Here is a 25200-nt window from a genome sequence, read left to right on the forward strand (position 1 = left end):
TTAGGGGTTCTTCAGCACAAACAGCATTTTTCTTCTCTGAATTAGTAGCAATATTATTAGCAATCATTAACAGTATTATTTGAACCCTATCTTTTCCCAGCTCGATTTGTTGATAGACTCGGTTGTTTATCCTGGTTCAACCACTAACTAGTTGTATGACCTTGCATTGACTTCACTCACTTTTCTGGGCCCAGGTTTTCCATTTGTAAGCAGAGAGGGAAAAACTAAAATCAGGAATGGCAAACTTAAACAGGTACAAAAGGTGGAAAGTAATTGTGTATAGTCCCTTCGTCCATTGCCCTTGGCAGACATTGGTATTAGAACATGGACCTTGCCTGGGGAGTCTAGTCCGGTCTTTGTGCTCTTCGATACACGGAACAGTGGACAGCCACTATCAGCCCATCCAAGTTGGCATGTCAGATAAAAGTACTTGTTATCTAGCCTCGGTGCTCCCTGATGCTTTTCCCCCAATCTGATGTCCTGAGATTTTACTTTCCCTTAGAGAAATTATAAGAGGCTGACCATAGTGTACTGTGATCTGGTTTCTGTGTAAAATTCAGTGTCAGTGTTATTGATGAAAATCTTCTAGTTGTTTGTAATTTCAACCCTGATTGCTAATTCGATGGTTTGGCTTAGCCGTTCATGCAGAGTTACCAGATTTATCCCAACTTTAGGGTCTTTCTGTGTGTCTCAGTTCATGCTGACTGGTTCTGAAATCACCCCCAGGGCCGCTCTAGTTTTATTATCGTCCCTGAGAATGAAATGGTGACGGGAATGTCAGCTTTGAGAGGAAGTCAGTTTTACTCTAACTGACATCTGTTTTCTGTGTTATTCTTGAATCTCCCTGTATCAAAGGGAGGAATGTCACTGTGTTTTCTAAGACTGTGAATAATGGTCCTAAAAACATTTCTCTATCCCTTCCAGGGAAAGGGGAAAAAAAAGTTCTGTTTGCAAAGGTTGGTTATTTTATACATATCCAGAGTAATGTAGACTTAACATTTGTCTTCAGAATTCAGATGTAATATCTCAATTTAGAAAACGCCTACCACACACAGTTTAAAAACATTTTATTCCAAAGTTCACCTCTTTAATTCCTAAGATAGGCAGTAACAAGTTCCTTCAAGTGAAAACGTTGACGATTCTTGTTTAAGTCCCTGACACACCAAATACTTGTTATTGGAACTTATTAATCAAGAGCTGACCACGTGACCAAGTGATGTTCTCACAGGGGTGGGTGTTGTGAGAGCTTTACTTGGTCACAGCCTTCATGGTGGTGGCTGTCAGGAATTGGAACAGCTTCTCTCTTGCATTTGTTTCGAAGCTGAGGAGACTTTGGGACTGGGGCTGTGACCCTCAGGGTTTAGCTGTGGCCACAAGGTGGAGGTAGTGGCCTGGCGTCTGATCTTAGAGTCCATGGGGGAGAGAGAATGGATTGCTGCACTGTCTTAAGACTCTCTGGGGACTTTTGTAACTGAAACCCTGTAAAAATGATGTCCAAGGCATATGTTCTCACCAAGTTAATGACACGGTGCACTTTCAGGGTTATTTCAGACCTCAGTAATAAAGAAATGGTGTTCCACAATGGAGTACATGTACTGCAAAGCCCTGTCCTGGAAATAAACCTCAGATCTGGAATACCAAGGTCCTATTTTAATTAAGATGGAGAAATTTAACATCATCATGAAACTTCCCCCCTTTGTTTTGGGTATGTCTGGGATGATTAAATGTTGGGGATCTTGTTCTGTATTTTGTTTAGCTATAAATAACTTTAGTGCTTTGGGGGAATGGTTTTTTTCCCTCCAGCAGGAATAAATAAATGTCTTCTGTTCTTCCATGAATGTGATCTGATCCTCTCTTGGTGATTATCCTCCATATGATATACTGTAGGTCACAGTTTGTGTTACAGAATATATCCTCTACTGTAGATCATTATCAGGAGCAAAGGCATGTACTACATTGCATATTACAATGATTTGTCTGTGGTACATGCCTTTGCTCATCTATCTGACAATAAACGTATTTTTTAAACGTATTTTTTTTTAAGCTATTTGAAGGCAGTTATCCCATGTGTCTTATGGTCTACCACTGCTCTGTTGGAAGCGTTTAAATGTAGATTTGACCAAGTAACTGGAAAGTGGTCACTTGTGTTTTGGAAGGAGATACAATGTAGTGTTCAGAGCCTGGGCACTGGATTCCAGAGGAACTGGATGTGAATCTGGTTCTTCTGCTTAATATCCTAGGTCACTTTCTTTTCAGCAGTGATGGTGATGGTAGCAGCTTTATTGAGAGAAATTGACATACTATAAAAATCCTCCATTTAAAATGTACACTTTATTGGTTTTTAGTCTATTCAGAGTTGTGTAATCGTAACCATGATCAATTTCAGAGCATTTTCATCAGCTCAGAAAGAAACCCTGTGCCCTTCTGCTATCACTCTGCATTTCCCATTCCCCTGAAGCAGCCACTACTCTACTTCCTGTCTCTGTATTAGCCCATTCTGAATGGAAGGAAAAATGGAATCATACGGTGTGTCCTCTTTTGTGAGTGGCTCCTTTCACTTAGTATAAGGCTTTTATCCATCTGTAGCCTGTATCAATACTTGACCCCTTTTCCTGACTGAATAACGTTTCACTGCGTGGCTATGTCATATTTCATATATCCATTCATCATTTGGTGGACATTTGGGTTGTTTCAACCTTTTTTCTTATTATGAATAATGCTGCCGTGAATATCCCTGTACTTTTTTTTTTTTTTTTAAGATTTTATTTATTTTAGAGAGAGAATGCACTTGAGAGAGCAGGAGTGTGGGGCAGGGGGAGAGGGACAGACCAGGAGAGAATCTCGAGCAGACTCCTTGCTGAGTGCAGAGCCCGCTATGGGCCTTGATCTCATGACCCTCAGGTCATGACTGGAGCTGAAACCAGCTGAGCCACGCGGTCCCCTTCATGAACAGTTTTTCGTGTGGATTTGTGTTTTCATTTTTCTTGGGTACATATCTAGGAAGACATATGCTGGGTTACATGGCAACTCCATGTCTGCCTTTTGGGGGGAATTGCTAGACTGTTTATCTTTTTCTTTCTTTAAATATTTATTTATTTATTTTAGAGAGAGAGAGAGAGCCTGTGAGCTGGGGTGGGGGGGAGGGGCAGAAGAAGAGGGAGAGAAGCAGACTCTATGCTGAATGCGGAGCCCACTGTGGGCCTCAGTCTCAAGACCCTAAGACCATGACCTGAGCTGAAATCATGAGTCACTCAACTGACTAAGCCACCCAGGCACCCCTGGACTGTTTTTTCAAGGTGGTCGTACCATGTTGATTAAAGCCATCTTGGTCAATGTGTAGTGGTATCTCATTGTGGTTTTTTATTTCCCTGATGGCTGATGATTTTGTGAATCTTTTAGGTGCTACTTGGCCATTTTTGTATCTTTTGTAAAAATGTCCATTCAAGATCATCTTATTATTGAATTGTAAGAATTCCTTATATGTTCTAGATATATTTCCCTTATCAGGATATATGTCATTTGCAGCTCACGTGCCAGGAGGCCCTCACTGTAGACTAGGATTAGTCTAATCAACATAACTTCAGTGTTGTTATAGGCTTTTTTTTGAACTGGTGGTCACTGCCTGCAAAAGCCTTATTTGAAAATTTTTGTTCAAACATGGTTATGGTTAGTCTCTTAATTGGTATTCACATTTTCTTAGGTGACAGTAAGAACATTTAGAACTTGGAATATTCTCTTAGTGTCAGGAAATCTTGACCTTGAATGTTTTCTCCCAACCAGGAAGGATTTTTCTTCTCTGGAGAAGGAGAACTAGCATTAAAAGACAGGCAGCACTAGCTTATTTATTAAGTGAAGTTCAAGTCAGCAGCTATGGCGAGCCCTCTGTGCACTTGGCATAGAAAACTGTGGAAAAGGAGGAGACAGTGGCTGTTAGCAGGTGGACTGGGTACTTAACCATTGTTAGGAAGTAAAACAGGAAAAGTGGAATGAATTAGTCCCGTAATTCAGCTAACATTCGTGTTACGAACAGGCTCATCTGCCACGTACCAGACGCCCTTTCTCTGTTCTCCTCTAGCTGTAATTTCTAGAATGTGAGGAGTCTTCTTTTATCTGAGATAACCCTGAATCCCAAAAGTAGAGACACTCTTGTCTAAAGTTGGATTCGGAATTGAATGGTAATTTCATTCATTAGCATCCATTTACAAATGACAATATCTTAGCCCACCTAGCATAGGAAAACTTTCTTGGGTCCCAATCTTCCTTCCGTCTGAAGAACCCATATGGTATCAGCCTGCGGTTTGAGCTCTTTTGTGAAACAGACCTGAATACCTACATTCATCGCTTTGTTGAGAGGATTACTCTTGAATCCTGCCTCTCCTCACACTCCACCATGGCGAAGCTCTCTCATCCCTCCACCCAGATTGTTCCAGTGTGGACAAGAGAGAAGTTAACATGGCGACCCCGGACACTACAGTGTTTGTTACCATGGTATGTGACAGAGACAAGTTTCCTAAAACAGCATTTCTTGTGCTTTGCACTGATTTTTCTATTGAATTCTGTTTCATTTTTAGCAAAATGTAGGTCACAGTGGACTCATTTCACACTCCAGTATTGGTTCACGACCTGCAGTTGGAAAACCATGCTGTGCTGTGTGCCACACTCGCTTGCCCCCAGATCTGCCTGGGTCCGTCTCTCCAGGCAGGCAGGGGCGGGCTGCCCCGTGTTCACAGAACGATCAGTACTGCGCCCCTAACACTTGCTACACAAACAGCAATTAGCAAACAATTAAAGTGTTTCTTCCCTATATATTTTCTAGTAAGTTAAAAGAGGAAAGGCACAATGTTGACCTAGCCACCAAGTCCCGGTGACTCACATCTAGTAAGCTCTCCAAAAACTAGCTGTTGCTGTTAATAACGGAAGTTTCCATCTAATTTCTATGGTACTTTGCCCTGCCCGTTTTCCAGGAAAATGAGCATGCGTGTTATCTGAACCTCAGATGTCTCACCACCTTCCTTGACCTGTTCTGTTCAGTTGACGAACCAGTATGTGTTCACATGTCCTGTGTGACCCAGCCCCTCTGGCTTTCTCTTGTGCCCATGCGCAGTTAGCCCATTTGTATGGCACAGAGCCTGAATTCACTCAGTTCGTGTGCCTGCTGTCTGCACAGACTCTGCTAAGAAAGATGATGTTAGGTATCTGGCCTCATGAAGGCTGGTCTCCTGGTCTGGCAAGGCCAGTGGATCTGTGGACGGCGAGGAGGGATGCTGTGTGTATGGCTGTGGGGGAGGAGAGCGGTGACGCCCCTGCAGCAGCATGTCCTCCCCCCTGCCCCCGCCCCCAACCGCAGGAGATGCCCTGAAGCTCCTTGGCACCTGGTTTAATTATTTGTTAATTGACACACATGGTTGGATAGATCTAAGTCCAGCCTTGTTGCAGGGGAGCAGGGAGGTGGGAGGAGGTAAGTGGGAGAGAAGGCATGCAGTAAAAAGTGGGTGCAGGGCCTGCGTGGAGCAGAGATGCTGGAAACAGAACAGAGCTGGTGAAGAGGATATGAAGTTGAACCCCTCCACTTTGTTCCTGGACAAGGAAGAAGTGTCGAGGTGGTCTGCCTCCATGGTGTCTTTGAGGGCGTAAGCGTGTCTTTCCAGGCAGCTTTTTGTCTAGTGTAGGCCTCCGTGTTGATCGGTGCTGGGGACTTAACTTCAGCCACGTGGCAATGTCAGGTGACTACAGAGGCCTGACAAGACCGCAGTGTCAGGAGCACTGCAGAGGTGACACTCACTTACCCCAGGGTCGTCAATCACCCTCTGTGACTGCAGTAAATCACAGGGCTGGGGTTAGAGTGACACTCTTCAAGCCTTATAAGATTTAATTTTGTTCTTTTTTTTTTTTTTTTTAGTTGAAACAAGGAAACACAGTATATTTGAAGTGCTATTAAGAAAAGAAGGTTTTAGGTTTCCAATTCTTAGAACAGTTGTTCTTACAGGATGGCCTTTCTGCCTTCCTTGTGAACACGGTGATTCATTCAAGATACAAACCAGTTTTGCATCTTTGGTTGGTCTTTTTAATTGCTGTGGAACAAGGTATTTTTTAGGTTCACAGGGAGTGTGGCCCTGCCAGTTTTGTTATACTTCCGTTCTGCCGCCCGCAGCCCTTGCAGGGTCTGGCCATGAGGACCCTGCTGCAGTGGCTCTGGGTGTCCCTGCCAGCTTCTGTGTGCTGTTTTGCCCCAAAGAAAGATGCTGTGACTAGAGGGTTCACTTCCATTAAGGACATGAAATTTAGTGACCACTGCATGCCTTGAAACTTGATTTCAAATGCTAATGTCAAATTATGGAAATCCTAGAAATTTTTAATTAGAAGTTTGAATTAGAAAAGGAATCCATTGCTTTTTCAAGAAAACTTGGAAAACATAGAAGTACAGATATGAAAAAAAAAATTACCTAGACTACAGTCCACCCCCCCCACAACTGCTATTCATATTTTTCTTTATCTTTCCCACTTTTCCTCTTACCTTTAAAACACACACACAGACACACACACATACAAAACCAAGAAACAACACGGTATTATAATTTGCTGCCTGCTTTAATTTGTTTTAAATAAAACATCGTAACCTGTGCCTGCACATGTAGGCAAGCTGCATCCGGGCACAGCCAGAATAATAATCAGAGTAATTCCTGAAGTCCGCTTGTGGCAATTTGATTGTAGCAAATCCTTGAGGATGTTTAGGTCGCTTGAGAAGCTTGGGTACAAGCATTTTACCAACTGCTTACTGGAGACAGGTAGGAAAACGCCTCAAAGCAGAGCTGAAACATGAGCTGGATCTTGTGCCTGGGAAGAAGGTAAGCTAGGGGACATCCTCAGTGCTCCGAGCAAGCTTTAGTGGGCTATCTTTTCGGCGGATTTGTTTTGTAATCTGTAAGCTGTTGGGATGTAATGAAGCAGCTGAGAGAGGGCCCCACTCCAGACCTGGGAAAGTATACTCTGAGCTCCATCTGGGACACACATAAGTCAGTCTGTCTATAGCTTGCGGGGAAACAATCCCTTAGAATTCCTTTGCTAGATCTCATTTCAATTAAATAGAAAAACTCACTGTCTTCCATCTTGTCAGACTTTATTTTGTTTTGTGTTTTTTTTTTTAAAGATTTTATTTATTTGACAGAGAGATTACAAGTAGGCAAGCAGAGAGAGAGGGGGAAGCAGACTCCCCGCTGAGCAGAGAGCCTGATGTGGGGCTTGATCCCAGGACCCCGGGATCATGACCTGAGCTGAAGGCAGAGGCTTTAACCCACTGGGCCACCCAGGCGCCCCGTCAGACTTTATTTTGAAGCATCGGGTTAACATTTGCTGTGTGGAAAGGTTGGTACAGATGTTACACAGTGGCAGGGGGAAGATTCAAAACGTGTTCCCTGTGTAACAAGAGAGGCACCTCATCACATCCCAACAGGGTGTGTTTCTGGTCGAGACTTTGCCTGTTAAATTGAAGGCCATTGGTATGCTACAGTAAGGGCAGTAAAATCCAGAGATGCTGTACTCAGACTTTGTGATTTTTGAAATGCATGAAATCTTTTTGTTTATGACCAGAACAATAATTTAGTTTGTGACTTAAGGGCATTCTTCTTAGCTTAGCGTGCATGGCTAAGTAAGTCCAACATCTCTGTGTAAGGCAGTGGGATGGAGGCAGTAATGATTGATCACAGAAACTTCCATTTTGGAGAAAGCATATCAAGAAAAGTTTTCCTCGTGTTATTTTCTTAAGCTCATTTTAGGTAATGGACTGGTGATAGCCACTGATGTGATACCGTATTTCTAACATGGCTTTGAGGGGACCTCTTTCCCATGGACTTCTCCACAGCACTCTCGATGTAGCAAAAAGACGTACACCCAGTTCCACTGATGAGTGTGGACTCATCCACACTATAAAGAAAAGAAAAAGATAAAGAAAAAAGATAAAGATAAAGAAAAAACTCATCCACTGATGAGTGTGGACTCAAAAGTGTGGACTTTTACCATTACTGAAATGGTAAAAGTCTTCTCAAATTAGGAACCCACTATGCAGGTTTATATGCTATTATGCCGATGTTAAGTGATGAATACTTGAGTCCACAAACCATAGAAATCTGAGTAATTATTATATGTTTTTTTCATAAGAGACCTTCGTTTCTCAATATCACTGAACAAAACTAAAATTTATTGAACTGGTAAATAATGAAATAATGTCATTTTCACATGTTAATATTGACGGGATATTAATATTATCCTGAAGTTTTATAGGAAGACAGTCTTTGAGAAAAAGTATTTGGAAACTGTGGTAAAGCAGGTTGACTCTGGGTTATTTGGAAAATTCTCAGAATATTTCAAATAGCTAACATTTTATCCTCTGAGAGTTTATTGGCTTATTCAGGATTTTGTGCATGTAAATTAACATCCTAAATTAATGGATGTACTGTTAAATTGTATTGGAAATTGTCAGCTTTTTTATTTTTAAAAGATTTTATTTCTTTGACACAGAGAGAGAGACAGACAGACAGTGAGGGAGGGAACACAAGCAGGGGGAGTGGCACAGGGAGAAGCAGGCTCCCCGCTGAGCAGGGAGCCCGATGCGGGGCTCAATCCCAGGACCCTTAACCAACTAAGCTACCCAGGCACCCCGGAAATTGTCAGTTTTTAAGATTAGATGTCTTTAAATATTTTGTTACAAAAATAGTAAATGTTCATTACAAAATTGGGCGGGGGCAGGAGAAGGCAGGAAGAGAAATTATCACCAGTATTCCATTCACTCCAGAGCCAACCCTAATTATCTTGCTATATAGTTCTTTTATGGTTTTTTTTTTTTAAAATCTTTTTCCTTTTTTCCCCCTTCTATCAGTATATTTCTGATGTACGCAGATGAGTTTTTCACCTGAATTGTTGACTTTCTGGACTTGAAGGGGAGCATCCTTCCTCTCCTTTCCTCTCGCTCTTCACTGACAGACCTCTGCCGGCTCCTTCTGTGCTTAGTATTGCACGAGCAGTGGTGATGACCTAGAACTTGGTTTTAATTTTGAAACCAGCTGCAGCTTGGTTAATCAGATAGGTACCTCAGGGGCTCTGTGGCCTATGAACACCTGTCTTAACTCATCTGTGATACAAATTGGCTGTTGGATTTCTTTAAAAAAAAAAAACAAAACAAAAAAAAAAACAACTTGTTTTAGAAGGCAGAGGTCAGATGTCTTCCAGCCTAGGAGGGGAATTGTTAGGGCTGAGCAAAATTCCACTGCCTGCCTGGACAGATACCGGCAGAAGCATCAGCTTTTGACCAGCTCTGTGTCTGCTGCTTTAATTGGTGAGTAAGGCTTTGCCACAGAGCAAGGACCATGGTGCCTTGTACTCGTCTCTTTTCATGTCAGTTGCTCGTGATATGTTTTCAGACACCCCCGCCCCCCTCCATGAATCCTGTTCTTTCCCGTGGATATGGAAAACCTTGATATATTCGCAAAGTAGGCTGGAAGGAGGTTAAGATCTTTTATTGGCTCTACTTTTGTAGTAAAAACAAAAAATATCGTCTTCCATTTGGGCTTCTGCAACAACAAAGACTGGCTAATAAACAACAGAAATTTATTTCTCATTTCTCATGGCTCTGGAGGTTGGAATTCTAAGATCCCCGTGTGCGGTGGCGTCGTGGAGTTCTGATGAGGACTGTCTTCCAGGTTGCAGACTGCCTACTTCTTCTTGTGTCCTCATGTGGGGAGAGCAAGCTGCAAGGTCTCTCTTGACTCTTAGGACACAGATCCCGTCACCATGGGGGCCCCCGACCTCATGACTTCACCTAAACCTAAGTACCTCCCAAAGGCCCCACCTCTATATAGCATCACACTGGGGGTTAGGGCTTCAACATAGGAATTTTGGGGGGATACATTCAACCATTGCAAAAATGTTCATTTTTCTGTCTGTAATTTAGTCATTTTTAAAATACGGTGCTTTTGGGTGCCTGAGCTGCTCAGTGGGCCTCTGCCTTCGGCTCAGGTCACACACGATCCCAGGGTCCTGGGATCGAGCCCCCCATCAGGCGCTCTGCTCAGCGGGGAGCCTGCTTCCTCCTCTCTGCCTGCCTCTCTGCCTACTTGTGATCTCTGTCTGTCAAGTAAATGGATAAAATCTTAAAAAAAAAAAAAAAATACGGTGCTTTTACTTTCCCAGGTATTCTGTATCTCCAGGTTAACCACTTTGAACATCTAATAGTGTTACACAACAAATTGATAGGAAATTGGGCTAAACTATTGATAGCCTTCAGATACTACCTGACCTGGAAGGTTTTGGGGGATTGTCATGTTAATCCCCAGCAGCTACTTGTTTTCTTGGAATTTATGTCTTTCTCTTAGGGAAAAAAAAAATCTAGCCAACTTAGAGTTTGGTTAATGTGGGTGTTAGAGGACTTTGATTTCTTTTTTAAACATTGGGTCCTGTTCTTACATCATCACCATCTAAGTGCCCTCTACTGTGTGTTGTAACAAACTTTGTGTCTTTGTTCTGTTTTTATGGTAGCCCTTATTTCATGGGCTTTTCCCTCTCTTTTATTATCTTGGATTAGTTGTAAGGGGCTGCCTTCAAAATTTGTTTTTTAAGCCAGAGGTTTGGGGTTCAGAATATATTCTCCAGTAGAAGTGGGACATCTGGGTGGGTCAGTCACTTAAATGTCCAGCTTTTGATTTTGGCTCAGGTCATGATGTCAGGGTCCTGGGATTGAGCCCTGCATCGGGCTCTGCACTCAGCTGGGAGTCTGCTTGAGGATTCTCTCTCTCTCTCTCTCTCTCTCTCTCCCCCCCCCCCGCCTCTGTGCAAACCATCCCCTCCCCCCAGCTCATACACACTCTCAAATAAAACTTTGAGGGGCACCTGGGTGGCTCAGTGGGTTAAGCCTCTGCCTTCGGCTCTGGTCATGGTCTCAGGGTCCTGGGATCAAGCCCCTCATCGGGCTCTCTGTTCAGCAGGGGGCCTGCTCCCTGCACCATCCAACCTCTGCTTGCCTCTCTGCCTACTTGGGATCTCTCTCTCTGTCAAATAAATAAATAAAATCTTTTAAAAAAATTTAAAAAGTAAATCCTTGGGGAAAAAATTGTGCATGTGATACATGATTCCCATGATAACATGGTTAGAGTAAAACTTTTCAATGTAGATGGAAAAAAATCCATTAAGACGTTCCAAATTCTGTAGTTAAGCACAGCAGTGAGGCTGAAGTTCTCACCAGGTTTTTTGGCCAACCATTTCTTTCCCACACCTCTACCCCCACCCCAGTGTCCCAGTTCTCTTTAAATGGGAAAACGCTACAGGGAGAAAGAAGTGTGGTGGTGCTGGGAGCCATCCCTCAGCCACCCCCCACCTTTGGCTTTTTCAATGATGGGTTAGTATCTGCCCAGTGAGACGATAGAGCTAGGAAGGCTGTGAAGTTGCGTGAACCAGCTAGGCTTTATGCACTTAAGTTTATCTACTGAAGTTTCTGTATTTATTTTGGGAACATAATAAGAACTCCTGGTCTGACGTTCATTAACTTGCAACGGGAAGGAGAGCTACTGAAGAGAAGAGAAGAATTTGGCAGGCCTTTGGACTGATTTAATTATAAGGCAGGCTTTTAAATGAATATTACACAATTCGGTGATACCCATTGGGCTGGGTGCTCGCAGAATAAGCAGTCAGAAGGGACTTGGGTTCCGAGTGCCTGTGTGGCTCGGTTGAGTGTCCAGCTCCAGCCCCAAGTTGGGCTCTGCAGTCAGTGTGGCATCCGCTTGTTCCTCTCCCCCCGCCCCGCCCCCCTACCTGCTGGCGCATGCGGTTCCAGGCTGTGTTTTCATTTGACCATGCGATGTGACCTTGGCTTATTCACTGATAATAAGGTCTGCTTTGGTTGCTTTAAAAGACTGCAGTTTATACATAGTGCTGGTCTCATCTTAACTGTATATGCAGGGATTTTTTTTTTTCTCTTTAAGATTGATTTATTTATCTTAGAGAAGAAGAAAGCAGGGGGTGTGGCAGATGGAGAGGGAGACAAGCAGACTCCCTGCCAAGCAGGGAGCTCAATGTAGGGCTTGATCCAAGGACCCTGAGATCAAGACCTGAGCAGAAATCAAGAGATGGCCGCTTAACTGACTGAGCCACCCAGGTGGCCCTGTACAGGGATCTTTGATCAGTGAGGAGCTTGCCTCTGTGACCTGCTAAGGCAATCTTTGTAGCTGTGCAATCAAAAATAATTTGTTGACTCAGTGATTGAAAAGGTGAGTTGCTATTCTAAGAGACAGTATAGGGGCAGTACCATAACCTTTCTTTCCTTAAAAAAAAAATTGTTAAAATTATTTAATATCTCAAACAGATAGAGAAATACAAAGAATGATATAACATACTCCCTCTGCACATTGCTGTGAAATGGATCATTGCACTTTTTATCCTTCCTGCCAGCCCTCTTTTTCTTTGTAGCTCTTTTACTCTCCACCAAAGTATAAAATCTTATTTCATTTACTCTCTTGACCCCACTAAAATATAACTGTCATGAAGACCGAAAATTCTGACTTTGATTCCCTGATACACCCTTATTAGCCAGTGACTGGCATCGTTCATAGTATTTTCATATTGCCCAGTGTTGATGGAGTAAATGAGTTTTCCCACGTGTGCTCTTTTCATGAAGTAGAGTGCATTTTGGGGCTTCCTTGCCGCTGCATACTTTCCCCCAAATCAGACCTCTCTTCCCTACCTCCTCAGAGGTAACTGGCATTGTGTAGCCATTAATCAGTATAAAGAATTGTCTTCAGGTGTTGAGCTCTTTATATAAATGGTAATATAATCTTTCTGGTTTAGTCCTGAACTACATGCAGCACTGGGGTCAGGGGACAAACCCGGAGAAGTCCTGGTAAGGGTAGTAAGCTGAGCTCTCTCAGCCATCTCTGAGGAAGACGTTCCCTGCGCCTTGAATGAATGCTGAAACAAGCGGTGTGACTCGTGTACCAGACAGCAGAGAATGAACCTGTCTCGGTTCTCTCAACTAAAGGTTAAGAACTAGATGCACTTGATGTGACTGTGCCAGGAAGTTGGCCATTTCTTTGCAGTTTTCTCCAAGTAAGGGGGTCCTCGTGGTCCAATAAAAAAATCTCATTAACAAAAGTTTAAATGGCTTACTATTCTCAGTAAAACTTTTTTCCTTCCTTTAGTTGAGACGAGAGAAGATTGACCTTGAAAATACTTTGGAACAAGAACAAGAAGCGCTAGTTAATCGTCTCTGGAAAAGGATGGACAAACTTGAAGCTGAAAAGCGGTTTGTTTAGTGTTGCTGTTCAGTGTGGGGCGTGTGCACGGCGAGAGCGCTGCTCTGGGTGTGGTTGATGGATGAGAAAGGGGAGTTTTAATTCCCTGAGTGATGCACATTGTTTTAATTTGCCAAACCAAAAAAAATGTTGAAAGCCTCCTGAACTCTTCTCATGTTGCATCTTTCTCTCTTCTAGTCCCAGTAAAATTTCCTTTCATTTGGGACAAAGTCCATGAAGACATTAGTCAAGGTGCTATTGGTTCCTCTTTAAATTGTTCAGGAAAGATCGTTGTAATTTCAGCATCTTACGTTATTGAACTGGCTTCCCCCGTTTTCTCAAGTGCTTCGGTTGTGTATGGTGTACGGCTAATTATTACACATCTCTAGAATGTACTTCAACAGGAAGGCTGAGAATTTTAATAGGAAAATTATTATCTATTGGCGTGAAGACTTACTGTAAATACTTGTACATAGTTAAGGTTAGGAATCGTTGTGCTAAATGTGTGTACATGGGTGTGACATGTCATTCAACAGCAGATGTCTCTTGAACCCCTTCGTGTCCTAATTTTTAAGTGCTGCATCCGTTGGGTGATGGAGCAGGACTTGAAGAATGGCAGGGTGTTCTGTATGTGGGATGCGTGGGGGGGTGTAGAAAGGGAGTTTTAAAAATGTTCCTTAATCTACTTCACTAGGATCTGTTGTTTGCTAACCAGAGTCCTTTTGCCCTAAGTATTTGGTTTGGATGAACATCCGTAAGTTATTTTGAGTTCATCTCTAAATTTGCAAAATACAGTCCTATCACAGGCTTTAAGAGAAGTGAAAATTAGAGCTGTATCTCTAGGGAAATATTCAAGCTGTTGTTGAGTCGGGTGTGTTTTGCATTATTGCAGCGGTGCTAATAAATCAAATTATGAAAGGGTATTTAATACAGTAAATGCAGGACCATTACAATGTTTAACATGCCAGTTTTCTCAACAAGGGCAGGCCTGAAGGTAATTCACAGTTTGCAGTTGGGCAAACTTAAAGGTAAAAGTTAAAAGCCAAACCAAACCAAGAGCCTAGCAGCTTATGAAAGGGGAGCCTAGAGGCCCATTGCCAATCTCTCTTCCTTTACAGAACACAGTTGGAGGTTTTATATGTGTAAGTGCCAAAGGATTGTGTTAAACAATATGATGTATCATTTGGTCAGTGAAAAGCTGTTGAATATTGACATTCCTTGTGCCTCAAACTAGTGATAATTGCTAGAGAAGGTGGGACCACCAATTATTAACCCAATGATTGTGGCTTGGTTTTGTTCTTTTATCTTTTCACCTGTGCTCTGAATAGAAGCAAAGAGCCTTCAGCCCAGTTCGCTCCACTCTTAGGACTGGTTTTTAGGAGGGAATTTTAGAAGTGGAGTCTGTGTGGTGTCTCCTTCCAAGGGGACCCTAGGACGGAGTTCAGAAGCATTTACCAGAAAGCGTTGAGAGTGAAATTTCTTTAGTATTTCTGTTCCCACAAGCCGATGTGATGCATTGAGTCAGCAGATAATTCTGAGTGCCTGCTGTATGCTGGGCGTAATAATCAGAAGCAAATGCTGACGACTTTTTCACTAATGCTTAATTACCGGCGATCGTTTAAAAGAGAAAAAGGAGGGTGGATCCTTCAGCTCTGCCCTTTGACCTTGACCTGGATACTAGGTAAGGGAGACCCGAAGTGGGTATAAAATGGGCAGAGCCTGAGTCTGTCAACCCTGTGAATTCTGGTGACTCACAGGAGCTTGCCGTGAAAACAAACCCTCCAGCTAGTATGTTTTGTCTTTTAAGGCAAACTGTTTTTCATTGTTGGAATTTTTCTTTTCACGGAAGAATCCTGCAGGAGAAATTAGACCAGCCGGTCTCTGCTCCCCCGTCGCCTAGAGACATCTCCATGGAGATAGACTCTCCAGAAAACATGATGCGCCACATCAGGTTTTTAAAGAATGAAGTGGAAAGGCTGAAGAAGCAGCTGAGAGCCGCTCAGTTACAGCGTACGTAGCCCCTGGTTTCTCTCCCCAGTCTTCTGTGTGCACAGGCAACCCAGTTACCAAGCACAGGCTTTTACCAGTATTGACCGTTGGATTTGCATAGATCAGATCCATCCTGTAGTCCGTTACCAATACATGCGTATAGAAACCTTCCTATCCTGGAATGGATTATTTTTGAAAATATTACAGTAGGACAGGCAAATGGTTTAGAGTACTTCTAGAAAGTCAAATAATTGTGGGAGGGTCCAGAATCGGGGACTATTTTTATGCTTCTTTCTGTGTTCACAAATCTACTTTCGGGGAACAAAGGTAGAGACCAGAGCGTGTATCATCCTTACTACTAAATTTTAGGGTCCACTAACATTTGTCGCACTTGAAGAATAAGTGCTTTAAAAATGTATCCTTATTGTTTGGGAAAATATCCAATTGTTGAGTTGGAAATCAGGGGAACTAGATTTCTGAACACTTGATGAGGTCACTGTGCATTTGCTGGGGTCTTCCCTGTTTCCGTGTGCAGGCTGCTCAGAGGCATTTGAACAGACAGTGCCGAGCTGGGTGTGCAGGGGAGGAGGGGCTCTCCCTCTCGCCCTGACCCCCAGCCGCCCATGTCTCATGGTTAGACACTTTTTTATCTTTTCTTCCAGATACATGTATGTGTCTGGATAAGCTTACTTTATACTAAAAGCAGCACAGTGAGCACACTCTTTTGTATTTATCTATTTTTACTTACTGTATCTTGCAAGTTTTTCCTTGCCAGTACATGTAAAGAGCTCTCTGATTCCCTTTCTAAAAGGCTGGTTCGTATTTGGTTCTGGGGATACGCCAGTGCCTTCTTACCCACACAGCTTCACTTTCCGTAGTGTCATCCCAGTCGGGAGGCAGGTGACCCTACTGCCTTACCCTCAGAAGAGCAGTAGAAGCCTGATGATATGTCACAATGCCTGTGTCATTCCCCTCACTTCATCTCCTCACACAGGCATCTTATCATGTCACATCATCACAAGGAGGGCAAGTACAGCCCGGTAGGATATTTTGAGAGTGTTGGGGAGGAAGACCTTTCTCTGCCCTTCAAGGTTTTTCTAGCTGGACTACGAATCAAATTAAAATGAGATAGATTAACAGGAGAAAATAAAATCTAATAGCATATGTATGGGGACTCCACACAGACGTGGAAATTCCAAGGACAGTCAGGCACCTGAGCTAAAGAGAGGGGTGGGGTGCTGACAGTACAAAGGGAGACAGACCCTTAGCAGGAAAGGTGAGAGGAGATGTTTAGAAAACAAAGGTTTAGATGTTTAGAAAACAAAGGTTGCCCTATTATGTGGATAAGTTTTGTAGATAAAGAAGAATCTGTAGTAGTGATTCTCTTCCTGATAAAGGCAGGTAGTTGGGGTGGAATAAAGAGCTTTTCCTGAATCTGCTGGGTGTGGGTTGCTTTACCTCAAAATACTGTTCCTGCCAAAGTGGCCCATCGTGAAGTGGCCTGCCCTGGGTCCCCCACAAGAGAGACTGAGACCACTTCATATAACTTTTAGTATCCTATATTGTTAAAATTGTCCTATTTTATTATTACTTTGTTAACCTCTTACTGTGCCTGATTTAAAAATTAAACTTTGTCATAATGTGTATATTTAGGAAAATACATAGTATATTCAGGGTTTGGGGTCATCCTTAGTTTTGGGCACCCACTGGGAGTCTTAAAAGGCATCACCCATGGATGCTATATGTCATTTATTTAACTAGTCCCGTGTCAACAGCCCCGTTCTGGTTGTCATGCTACAACCACAGTGAACATCTGTGTCCCCACATCTGACACCTGAGCAAGAACACCTTCAGGATAAACTCCAGAAGTGGACTTACAGAGTCCAGAGACTGTGCATTTAAATTTTCAGTGATAGTTACCTTTCTGTTTCCTTCTCAAGTTCATTGCAAGTTCTAGTCCGGTAGTGCGTCTGGTGGGTTGGTGACTCAGGATCATCCTTGGAACCTGTAAGAAAGTGGAGTTCATTTTCTCTTGTTGCCGTAACAAATGACTGCAACCTTAGTTGTTTAAGGCAGTTCTGAAGGTCTGCGGTCCAAAATAGGTCTCGGTGGGCTAAAATCAAGGTGTCAGCAGGTCTGGTTTCTTGTAAAAGGCCCTAAGGGAGACTCTCTTTCCTTGCTTTTTCCAGCGTTCAGAGGCTGCCTGCGTGTTCTGGCTCATAGCCCCTTGCCTGCCTGAGCAGCATTCCCGCCTGCACCCATGGGTGCACCTTTTCACCCTGACCCCTGCCTCCTTCGTACGAAATGCTGGCCTGACATTTGTCCAGCCAGATAATCCAGGATAAGTTCCCATCTCAGGGTCCTTAACTTAATCATATTTGCAAAGTCCCTTTTGCCGCCTAAGGTAACATGGTCACAGGCCTCAGGAATGAGGATGTGGACATCTTTGGGGGTCCGTTATTCTGTCTAACCTCATAGTTTCTGGGCTCGCGCTAGTAGAAACCAGCCCTCTATGTTTTTTTAATTCAAGGAATTCTGATGTGTACCCTTGAGTTGAGAACCATGATATACATTTTATGAAAACAAATCAGCGAGTTCTCAAATAATAGATATGTTAGGATATTTTTTGAGTTTTTGGTTTGCCGGACAGACAAAGGTCTTTTTGTGCCACCGGCTTACATTTTTCTTTCTTGTGCCCCAGACAAAACCTTTAGAAGAAATTGAGGAAGAATTTTTCATTCCCTTTGTTCCTGTGGCAATATCTGGTATTTGAAGAGCCTGCCGATGTGGACAGAGGCATCCATAAGTGCCATTTTGATTTTGTGAGGGCAGAGAAGGCTGAATGGAAGGAGGGACACGTGGCACCCGGCTGGCTCACAGCTGGTCTGGATTGGTTTAGAGATGAGTTAGTGACTGAGGTCAGGTAGCCCGCCTCCCTGGGCTGCTACTGGTTACTTGGCTCCTCACCCTCCACGTCTGCTATATCAGAACTTGAATTTGTCTCCCTATGGGTCTCAGCTCGGGGTGAACATAAGAATCCCCTGGGGACTGTTCAGTACAGCGGTGGAGAGGCTTCACCCACAGGGTTCTGATCTGTTTGTGGTGCGGCCTGGGTACCAGCATTTTCTAACTGTAAACTTGAAAGGGGATATAAAATGTACAGGCCACCTTCGGATCATAGGAGACCCAGCTGTTTGGAGTCTGTGAAGTCACCCTCTGTTGATGTCGTCTTTGAGTGTTCCAAGATGGCTGAAGATGGTGGAAGCATCAGCTGTGGCCCCTAAGTCTTAGGGAGATCTGTGTGAGAGAAGGTGACAGGGTGACTCAGTGGAGTAAATCCAGTCTTGAAGTCAGGTGTGGTGATGAGCCAGCAGAGGGCACCCAAGGCATACCATGGTGTTAGCATCTGAGGCTGGTCTGTCCCACCCAGAGGTGATGGGCCTGGTGCCTTCTCTGTCCTCTGGCTTCTGGGTTAATTGCCCAGATGCCCGGAGAGTCCCCCAGCCATCACTCCTGCTGACTGATGTTCTTGTGTATAGATTATTGCTTAAGGATTCCCCTGCTGATATCCCCAGATGCTGAAGGGTTGCATCTGAAAGACAAAGACAGTGTTTCCTCTTAAATGATTATTCTTGAAGCCTCATAAATCCTCAGTTCTCTGAAGCTTTCCTATTTATGGAAAAGAAAGGCAGCTTGCTCCAGCAGCCGCCCCTCTTGTTCTGAGAACAATAATACTCCAAGGGCCCAATCTAGTGCTTCCTGTAGAGCTAGTGAACAATTCTGCAGGCTTGCATATTTGGGATGAAATAATTTAAATCGTTTATATCAAACATGTACTTTGTAAATATTTTCCCAGCTTGCCTTCAGTTAAAGAGATTTTTGCATCTGGATTAGACAGCAGGGTTTCTGGTTATATTGAAAACAACTGAGGGATTTAGTGTTTAGTGCACATAATAGTGTTTAATAACTTAGTGTTTTTGGTATTTTTATTTGAATTTCTAAAGTAAGGATATTCAAGAGCTTTTATAGTTTCTGTAATGATGCTGTCTTGGAAATCACGGAATTCCTACCATCAAAAGTCATTATTTGCTAAAACACCAGACCTTCATAGAGGTGCTTAAAACTGAAACTAATTGGATGGACTTAGGAGTCGAAGTAGGGTCACTTTGTGGGAAAGAAATGATCAGTGTGGAAATCTCACTCCTCCTTCCTTCTTGAAAGAGTTTGGAGTGGGATAATGATACAGAGCGGTAACCTGTGGGACTCTCTTAAACATGATTGTGACCGCTCTTGAGTTCGTAGCTATGTTTCAGAAAAGAGAAGTAGATAGAGAGTTTTCTTTTCCCAGGTTCATTGGCTGAAAGGAGGAAAAGGGAAGGACAAGAAGATGGGCTGAAACTGAATTGTGTATCGATAGTATTTTGGTGACTTCACATATTCTGTCAGAGGTGGGGACAGGTTTTACCATTCAGCTGGAATGGTGCTGGCAGGTACCCCACAGTCCGGCACAGAGTCCCCTCAGGAGGGCAGGGCTGGTGAAAGCTCCAGGGAACTTGGCACAAGGAGATTCTAGAGCCTCATGAAGATGGCAGCCCCACATTTCAGATTCCTGTAGAGCGAATCCAGGGGGCTCCGCGGCTTCCGGTGTCTCACGCTGGGACTAACCAGCTCTGGGCTAGGAAACCAGTATTGTCGCTGTGTCCTTATCACACAGGGCGGTGCCCGAGGAACCTCAGAGAGGCTGGGCCTGGGTCAGGAAAACAGTCTCACAGACACACCAGAAGTTCGACCTGACATACTCACCTGAAGTTGTTTACTGCGTCTGTTCCTATTTTCATGAACAGAATTCTGACTTACCAAGTGGGTTCTAGTGCAGCAGCCTTCGCGGTGTGCTGGCCGGTGTGACGGGCTCCATCTGTGTCTGGAGCTGAGGAGCCGCAGAGCTGGTGTCTCCCTGAGGGGAGCCCAGGGCTGAGTCGGGCCCCCTGGCTGGGCCCCCACCCCTGTCGGCTCCAGCGGCGGGGAAGGCCCCGGGCACTACCACTCCGCCATTTCCTCTTCCACACGCTTCACCGCCGAAGACACCTAAGTGGGCGTGAAGATACCTAACCTCCCAGCGCAATGGCACTTCTTCCATTTTCTTGTACACGCAGCTCGTTGGGGAACTGGGGTGCGTGGGGTAGACTTTAAGTCCAGACCCCCTCGCACGTGGGAGGGGGAGCGCGATCCTTTGTGGCACGGGAGCCTGACTGCAGTGTTCTTAGCTCAGGCGTGAGTGTGACCGCACGAAACATGGCTGAATGGAGAATTCTGGCCTTTCAGATTCTGAGAAAATGGCCCAGTACCTGGAGGAGGAGCGCCACATGCGGGAGGAGAATCTGCGGCTGCAGAGGAAGCTGCAGAGAGAGATGGAGCGGAGGGAAGCCCTGTGCCGGCAGCTCTCCGAGAGCGAGTCCAGCCTGGAAATGGATGACGAAAGGTGTGCGCGTGTCTTACGGGCCTCGTGAGGAAGCCAGACCAAAGCAGGCTCCGGGGGTTCTCCCTTCACATCCGGGCAGATGTGGAAGGAGGCGGCCCCCACGCTTCTGCGTGCTGGTGACAGACACCGGCGCGTGAAAGCCGGGGCTGAGCATGGGGAAAGGGAGGAGGCGGACCATTTTCCTGGAACACAGGAAACACAGAAAGACCGAGAAGTTGCCTTTCCCCAACAGTTACGTGGTCGAGAGAGAAATGCAGGGTTACGTGTAGAGAGACGGAGTTTGCCTAGTTGCTGGGTTTCTCTCCTCCTGCCCTGTGTCTGTTTAAAGTATGGGAGCATCTTACGCCCCAGATGTGGATGAGCAGGCTTCTGCGGCCTGAGGGAACGCACCGCGCCTGGGTTGAAGGATCAGCAGGAGGCAGGTGGGGGTTGCTGAAAGGCAGAGGCCTTGCCTTAACAACTTGGAAACTTCTGGGCCTTGTTGCAGCTACTTTAAAAAACTAAAACCAGTGCGTCCCCTGTATCTGCTCAAGAGTCTGTGTCAAGCCCTCTCATTGTCCCACCGAGAAATGGGCTGAAGGAAGAGGGTCATCTGTGGTTGACTAGAGGAAATGGCCCCATCATTTGTCTCATCCACAGTCTTCCCCCCCCACCCCAACTCCCACAGACCCCTCGTACTTGGGAGTGAGGCGATTGTTAGAATCAGCAGCAAATCCAACTTGAAAAAACTAAAAGTATTCAATCATCAGAGAAACCCAGCATTTGGGAAACTGGGCTTTCTCTGAACCAGATCATTTCTGCAGGGAAATTCTGTGTTCTGGATCAGGGTTGCCTTAGCCTTATGTGTTGGTTTCAGAGTGAGGGGTGAGACCGAGCCTCCTTGAGTGTTCCCTCCAACAGGACTGGGCAGTCAGTGTCTGAGAGCAGAGTCTGCAAATGACCATGATGAATCATCTTGACTGTCGACACCAAAACACATCAAAATCACTTCCTTTTCTCTTTCCATGGATAGCTCCAGAGAGTTATTAACAAAGCTTTTGATCAACTTGCTATAGACAGTGGTATTATCATTTTAAGAAAAACCTGAGATTTTCTATAATGAAGGTCTATATTTTTGTAACAAAAAGCTTATAAAAACAGAATAATGAGTTATATTTAAAATATCTGTGTGCGTCCTCATTTGGAAAGATGATTCTTTCTCAAAAGTTTATATCGTAAAACTGTTATCCTGACCTTGAATTTCACTGATTTCTTTCTGACAGTGTTCCCTTCTCTCTGAAATCCTTGGCCTCTGACAGCCATTTGACTAAAAATAAGCTTGAATACCAGATAACTATTTTATTAACTACCTTAAGACACGGAGCAGACCAGTTATTAACAGCACACAGTGCCCTGTACTTGGTTTTGAAGGACGCACTCTGAGGGGCAGTATCTTCCGACCGTGGTGAAAATACTGGAGCTACTTCAGGCTTCCAGATAGATAGGTATATAGATATTTTCCAGAACCTGTATCGACTCCAGAAGATTTGCCTTATCTTTCATAGGTCACATTATCCCAGCTAGAGTACTGCTGCCCAACTGAGATATCTCCCCTCCCTGTTAGGAATGATGATGTCACCTTGGGGAGAAAGAAAATAGTTGGAGACTTAAGTTGTCTAAAATGTGTTTATTTCTTAAAGAGCAAGAGGTGGTCTTCGCTGCCTGCGGGACGTGGGTAGAGTCAGTACCCGGGGCCACTGTGCTGGGCTGTTCGAGAGGGCAGGCAGAGGTGGCAGGTGGCTGTCTGGCTGACGGCTTTGTGGCAGGTTGGGGAGCCTGGTTTTCTGTGAGCCAAACGGCCCAGCATGGAAGTAGCCGTGTTAACGTTCTTGCAAACTGCCAGAGGACCGTCGGGGCTGTGATCTTCCCCGGGACAGCGGGGCCTGCACGGCGTGGCGTTTCCTTTGGCTGCAAGGCCTGTGGAGGGTACCTGATGGGGAAGTCTCTCGAGCAGAGATTTCTGCTTGTCAGCATTCTGTGCTCATTTACAGAGTGAAGGCTGACATTCCTGACCATCAGGCCTGAGGCTCCTCAGGTCTGGTGTGACTTCCACGTCCAGGAAGAAGTCTGAGCCAGCATGACGTGGCCAAGTGCGACTCCCGTAGGTGTGGAGTGCTGGGTCTTTTCACTGTTCTCGTGTGTGGCTGTTCGCTAAGCCAGGCTTACCTCGTAAATGATTGACCTCCAGTTCACGGGAATACCGTGACCTTTAAGCTTTAATTTTTAATTTTAATTTTAATTTTTGGGATTTGTTTTTAATTCTTTAATTAGTTTATTTTTTCCCATTACCTGTACGCTTTAATTTGATGACATAAACCTTAGAGGGCTTGAGTGGGTTTGTGGCTCAAATAACAATTTAAATGTAGCCATCAAAACATGGATGTATCTAATCTTGGGCACAGTGGAGGTAGATTTCTACATAGCTGTCCTGTGATGAAGAAAAGGCCAGCCCTCTCTGTCGTATGACACAGTTCTGTTAGTAGGCCTCCCCCTGGAGCTAGGACATTCCAGATTTCCCTAACCTGTACCCCTGGGGAGAGGGGCTTGCCAAGCAGTGGAGCTTCGTGACCCTGGAGTCTGCTTTATACTTGTCTCCTAGCTTATAGTATCACTCTCCAAATACCCTGGGGTTTGACCTCAAGATTTGAACCACGAACATTATCTCATAGGAGCTCCCTTAAGAACTATTGAAATGCACGCAATTCTGATACTCCCCCCCTTTCCTCTTAGGTATTTTAACGAGATGTCTGCCCAAGGATTAAGACCTCGCACTGTGTCCAGCCCGATCCCTTATACACCGTCTCCGAGTTCAAGCAGGCCTATATCACCCGGTGAGTACACCGTCTCAGTTACCTCTGAGTGATCTCTGGTACATTTAATAGGCCTCCCCAAATATGTTCCCTGTTAGCATATAAAAATCTTGTAAGCAGAGGAAGAACAGTCATGTGTTTTTCAGAAACATCAAAAACAAATCACCATCAAGCCTGAGTTTTAGCCTGAAATTTTTAGGCATAAATGTTACAGTGCCAGCTGGTGTTTTTAAATTTTTTGTTGTTGTTGAAAAGGAATTTAACTCCAAAGATTCTTTTTAAAAAGACTGTCTTTGACTGATTTTAAGTTCCAGTGGATTGACAAAAGCCTTGGACAGATGTCTAAGATGGGTCGTAACCCATCTCCTGTGGGTTCTGTTATTATGTTCTACGTACATCATTTCATTTTTGCCGTCAGAATAATTAACGTAGGCATCATCTTCCCCATGTTAACACCGAGGAAGCGGTGATTCAGAAGTTCAGTGGCTCTGGTCACAGGTCCGGGAAGTGGCAAGGTGGGCCAGTTCTTGCTTCCCAAGCTTGGGTTCTTTGCAGCACAAGCTGCCCCTGACATTCCTGGTGGCTGGTGAGCAGGACTGGGGCCTAGGAGGCAGGCCCCGCAGGAAGGAGCTGGCCTTGCTTTTGGCTTTGCTCCTGCATCTGGCTTTACTCTTCAAGCCTTTCCCTCAAAGGCGTGCTTGTCTTCATCTGACCCTGAAAGCTCCCTCCCCCCCAGGGTCTCTGGCTCGGAACCAGCACAGCATGGGGCTTTCAGGCCAGGAGGGCAAGTAAATGATCCAGCAAGGAAGAAAGAGGAAGCAGGGGCGGGGGCTGGCGAGCAGAGTGGAGGGAGGAGAAGAAACGGTAGCAAGCCAAAGGGTCGCATCTTGTGACTGAAGGGACAAGTCTGGGTTTCTTGTGCTTGCTGGTAAACAGATTTTAAACAGAGCTGGCAAGAAAGAGTGTGTGTGTGTGTGTGTGTGTGAGAGAGTGTGAGAGTTTCACAGCAGAATAAAGCGAGGTGCCTGCTTGGAGGGACGGCGGCAGGAAAGGCTCTGTGGGTTTGGAGAGTAGAACAGCTGCATGTTGGGGACCCTCTCACTTGGGCTGTTGGAACTGTGGAAAGTGCCTTCAAGGGGCCAAGGGGAAATGCCGCGGCAGTGCACGTTGCCACAGACACACCGAGGTTAGGCTCCTGCCTGGTGCTATGCTGCTGTGACCTTTCTCTCTTTTTTTCTAAGAGGAGAAATCAAAAGACAGCCCAGCACAAAGCAGGGTAACTTCTGTCCAGTTTGGGCAGGGTAAAGAGGAGCTGTTTGCAAACCAAAAGGGCTTCGTATCCTGGATCAGTACATGATCATCTCCCCTTGTTCTTGCCCCAAGGATACTCTGACATCTGTGTCTCCTGTTCTCTGATGGCCTTTACATCTCTCTGAAAGCTCCCTTTCCCTGCTGCCTCAGTTTCCCCCAAATAGCACTCAGGGTCCATTACTGTGATAAAGGTCTTCTTGGCCTTCTGAATTATTGATGTAAAGGAAGGCATGCATTAGGAAGAAGCAATATGGAGATGTTGGTACTGATTCATATTCAGTATAATTTATTTAGCCTTCTG

At 44.7% G+C, this 25200-nt stretch overlaps 1 protein-coding gene across 1 annotated transcript in view; it reads left to right on the plus strand.

The window, feature by feature from the left end:
* Positions 1-25200, plus strand: part of CCDC6 (coiled-coil domain containing 6) — a 107154-nt gene that overhangs the window by 69964 nt on the left and 11990 nt on the right. The window contains exons 4-7 of the mRNA XM_080822684.1: positions 13179-13282; positions 15121-15281; positions 20583-20739; positions 23509-23609. Of these exons, the coding sequence (XP_080678810.1) occupies positions 13179-13282; positions 15121-15281; positions 20583-20739; positions 23509-23609 (523 nt within the window). The remainder of the gene's footprint in view (positions 1-13178; positions 13283-15120; positions 15282-20582; positions 20740-23508; positions 23610-25200) is intronic.

The sequence above is a fragment of the Martes martes genome (assembly GCF_963455335.1).
Source record: "Martes martes genome assembly, chromosome: 14".
Taxonomy (NCBI): Eukaryota; Metazoa; Chordata; class Mammalia; order Carnivora; family Mustelidae; genus Martes; species Martes martes.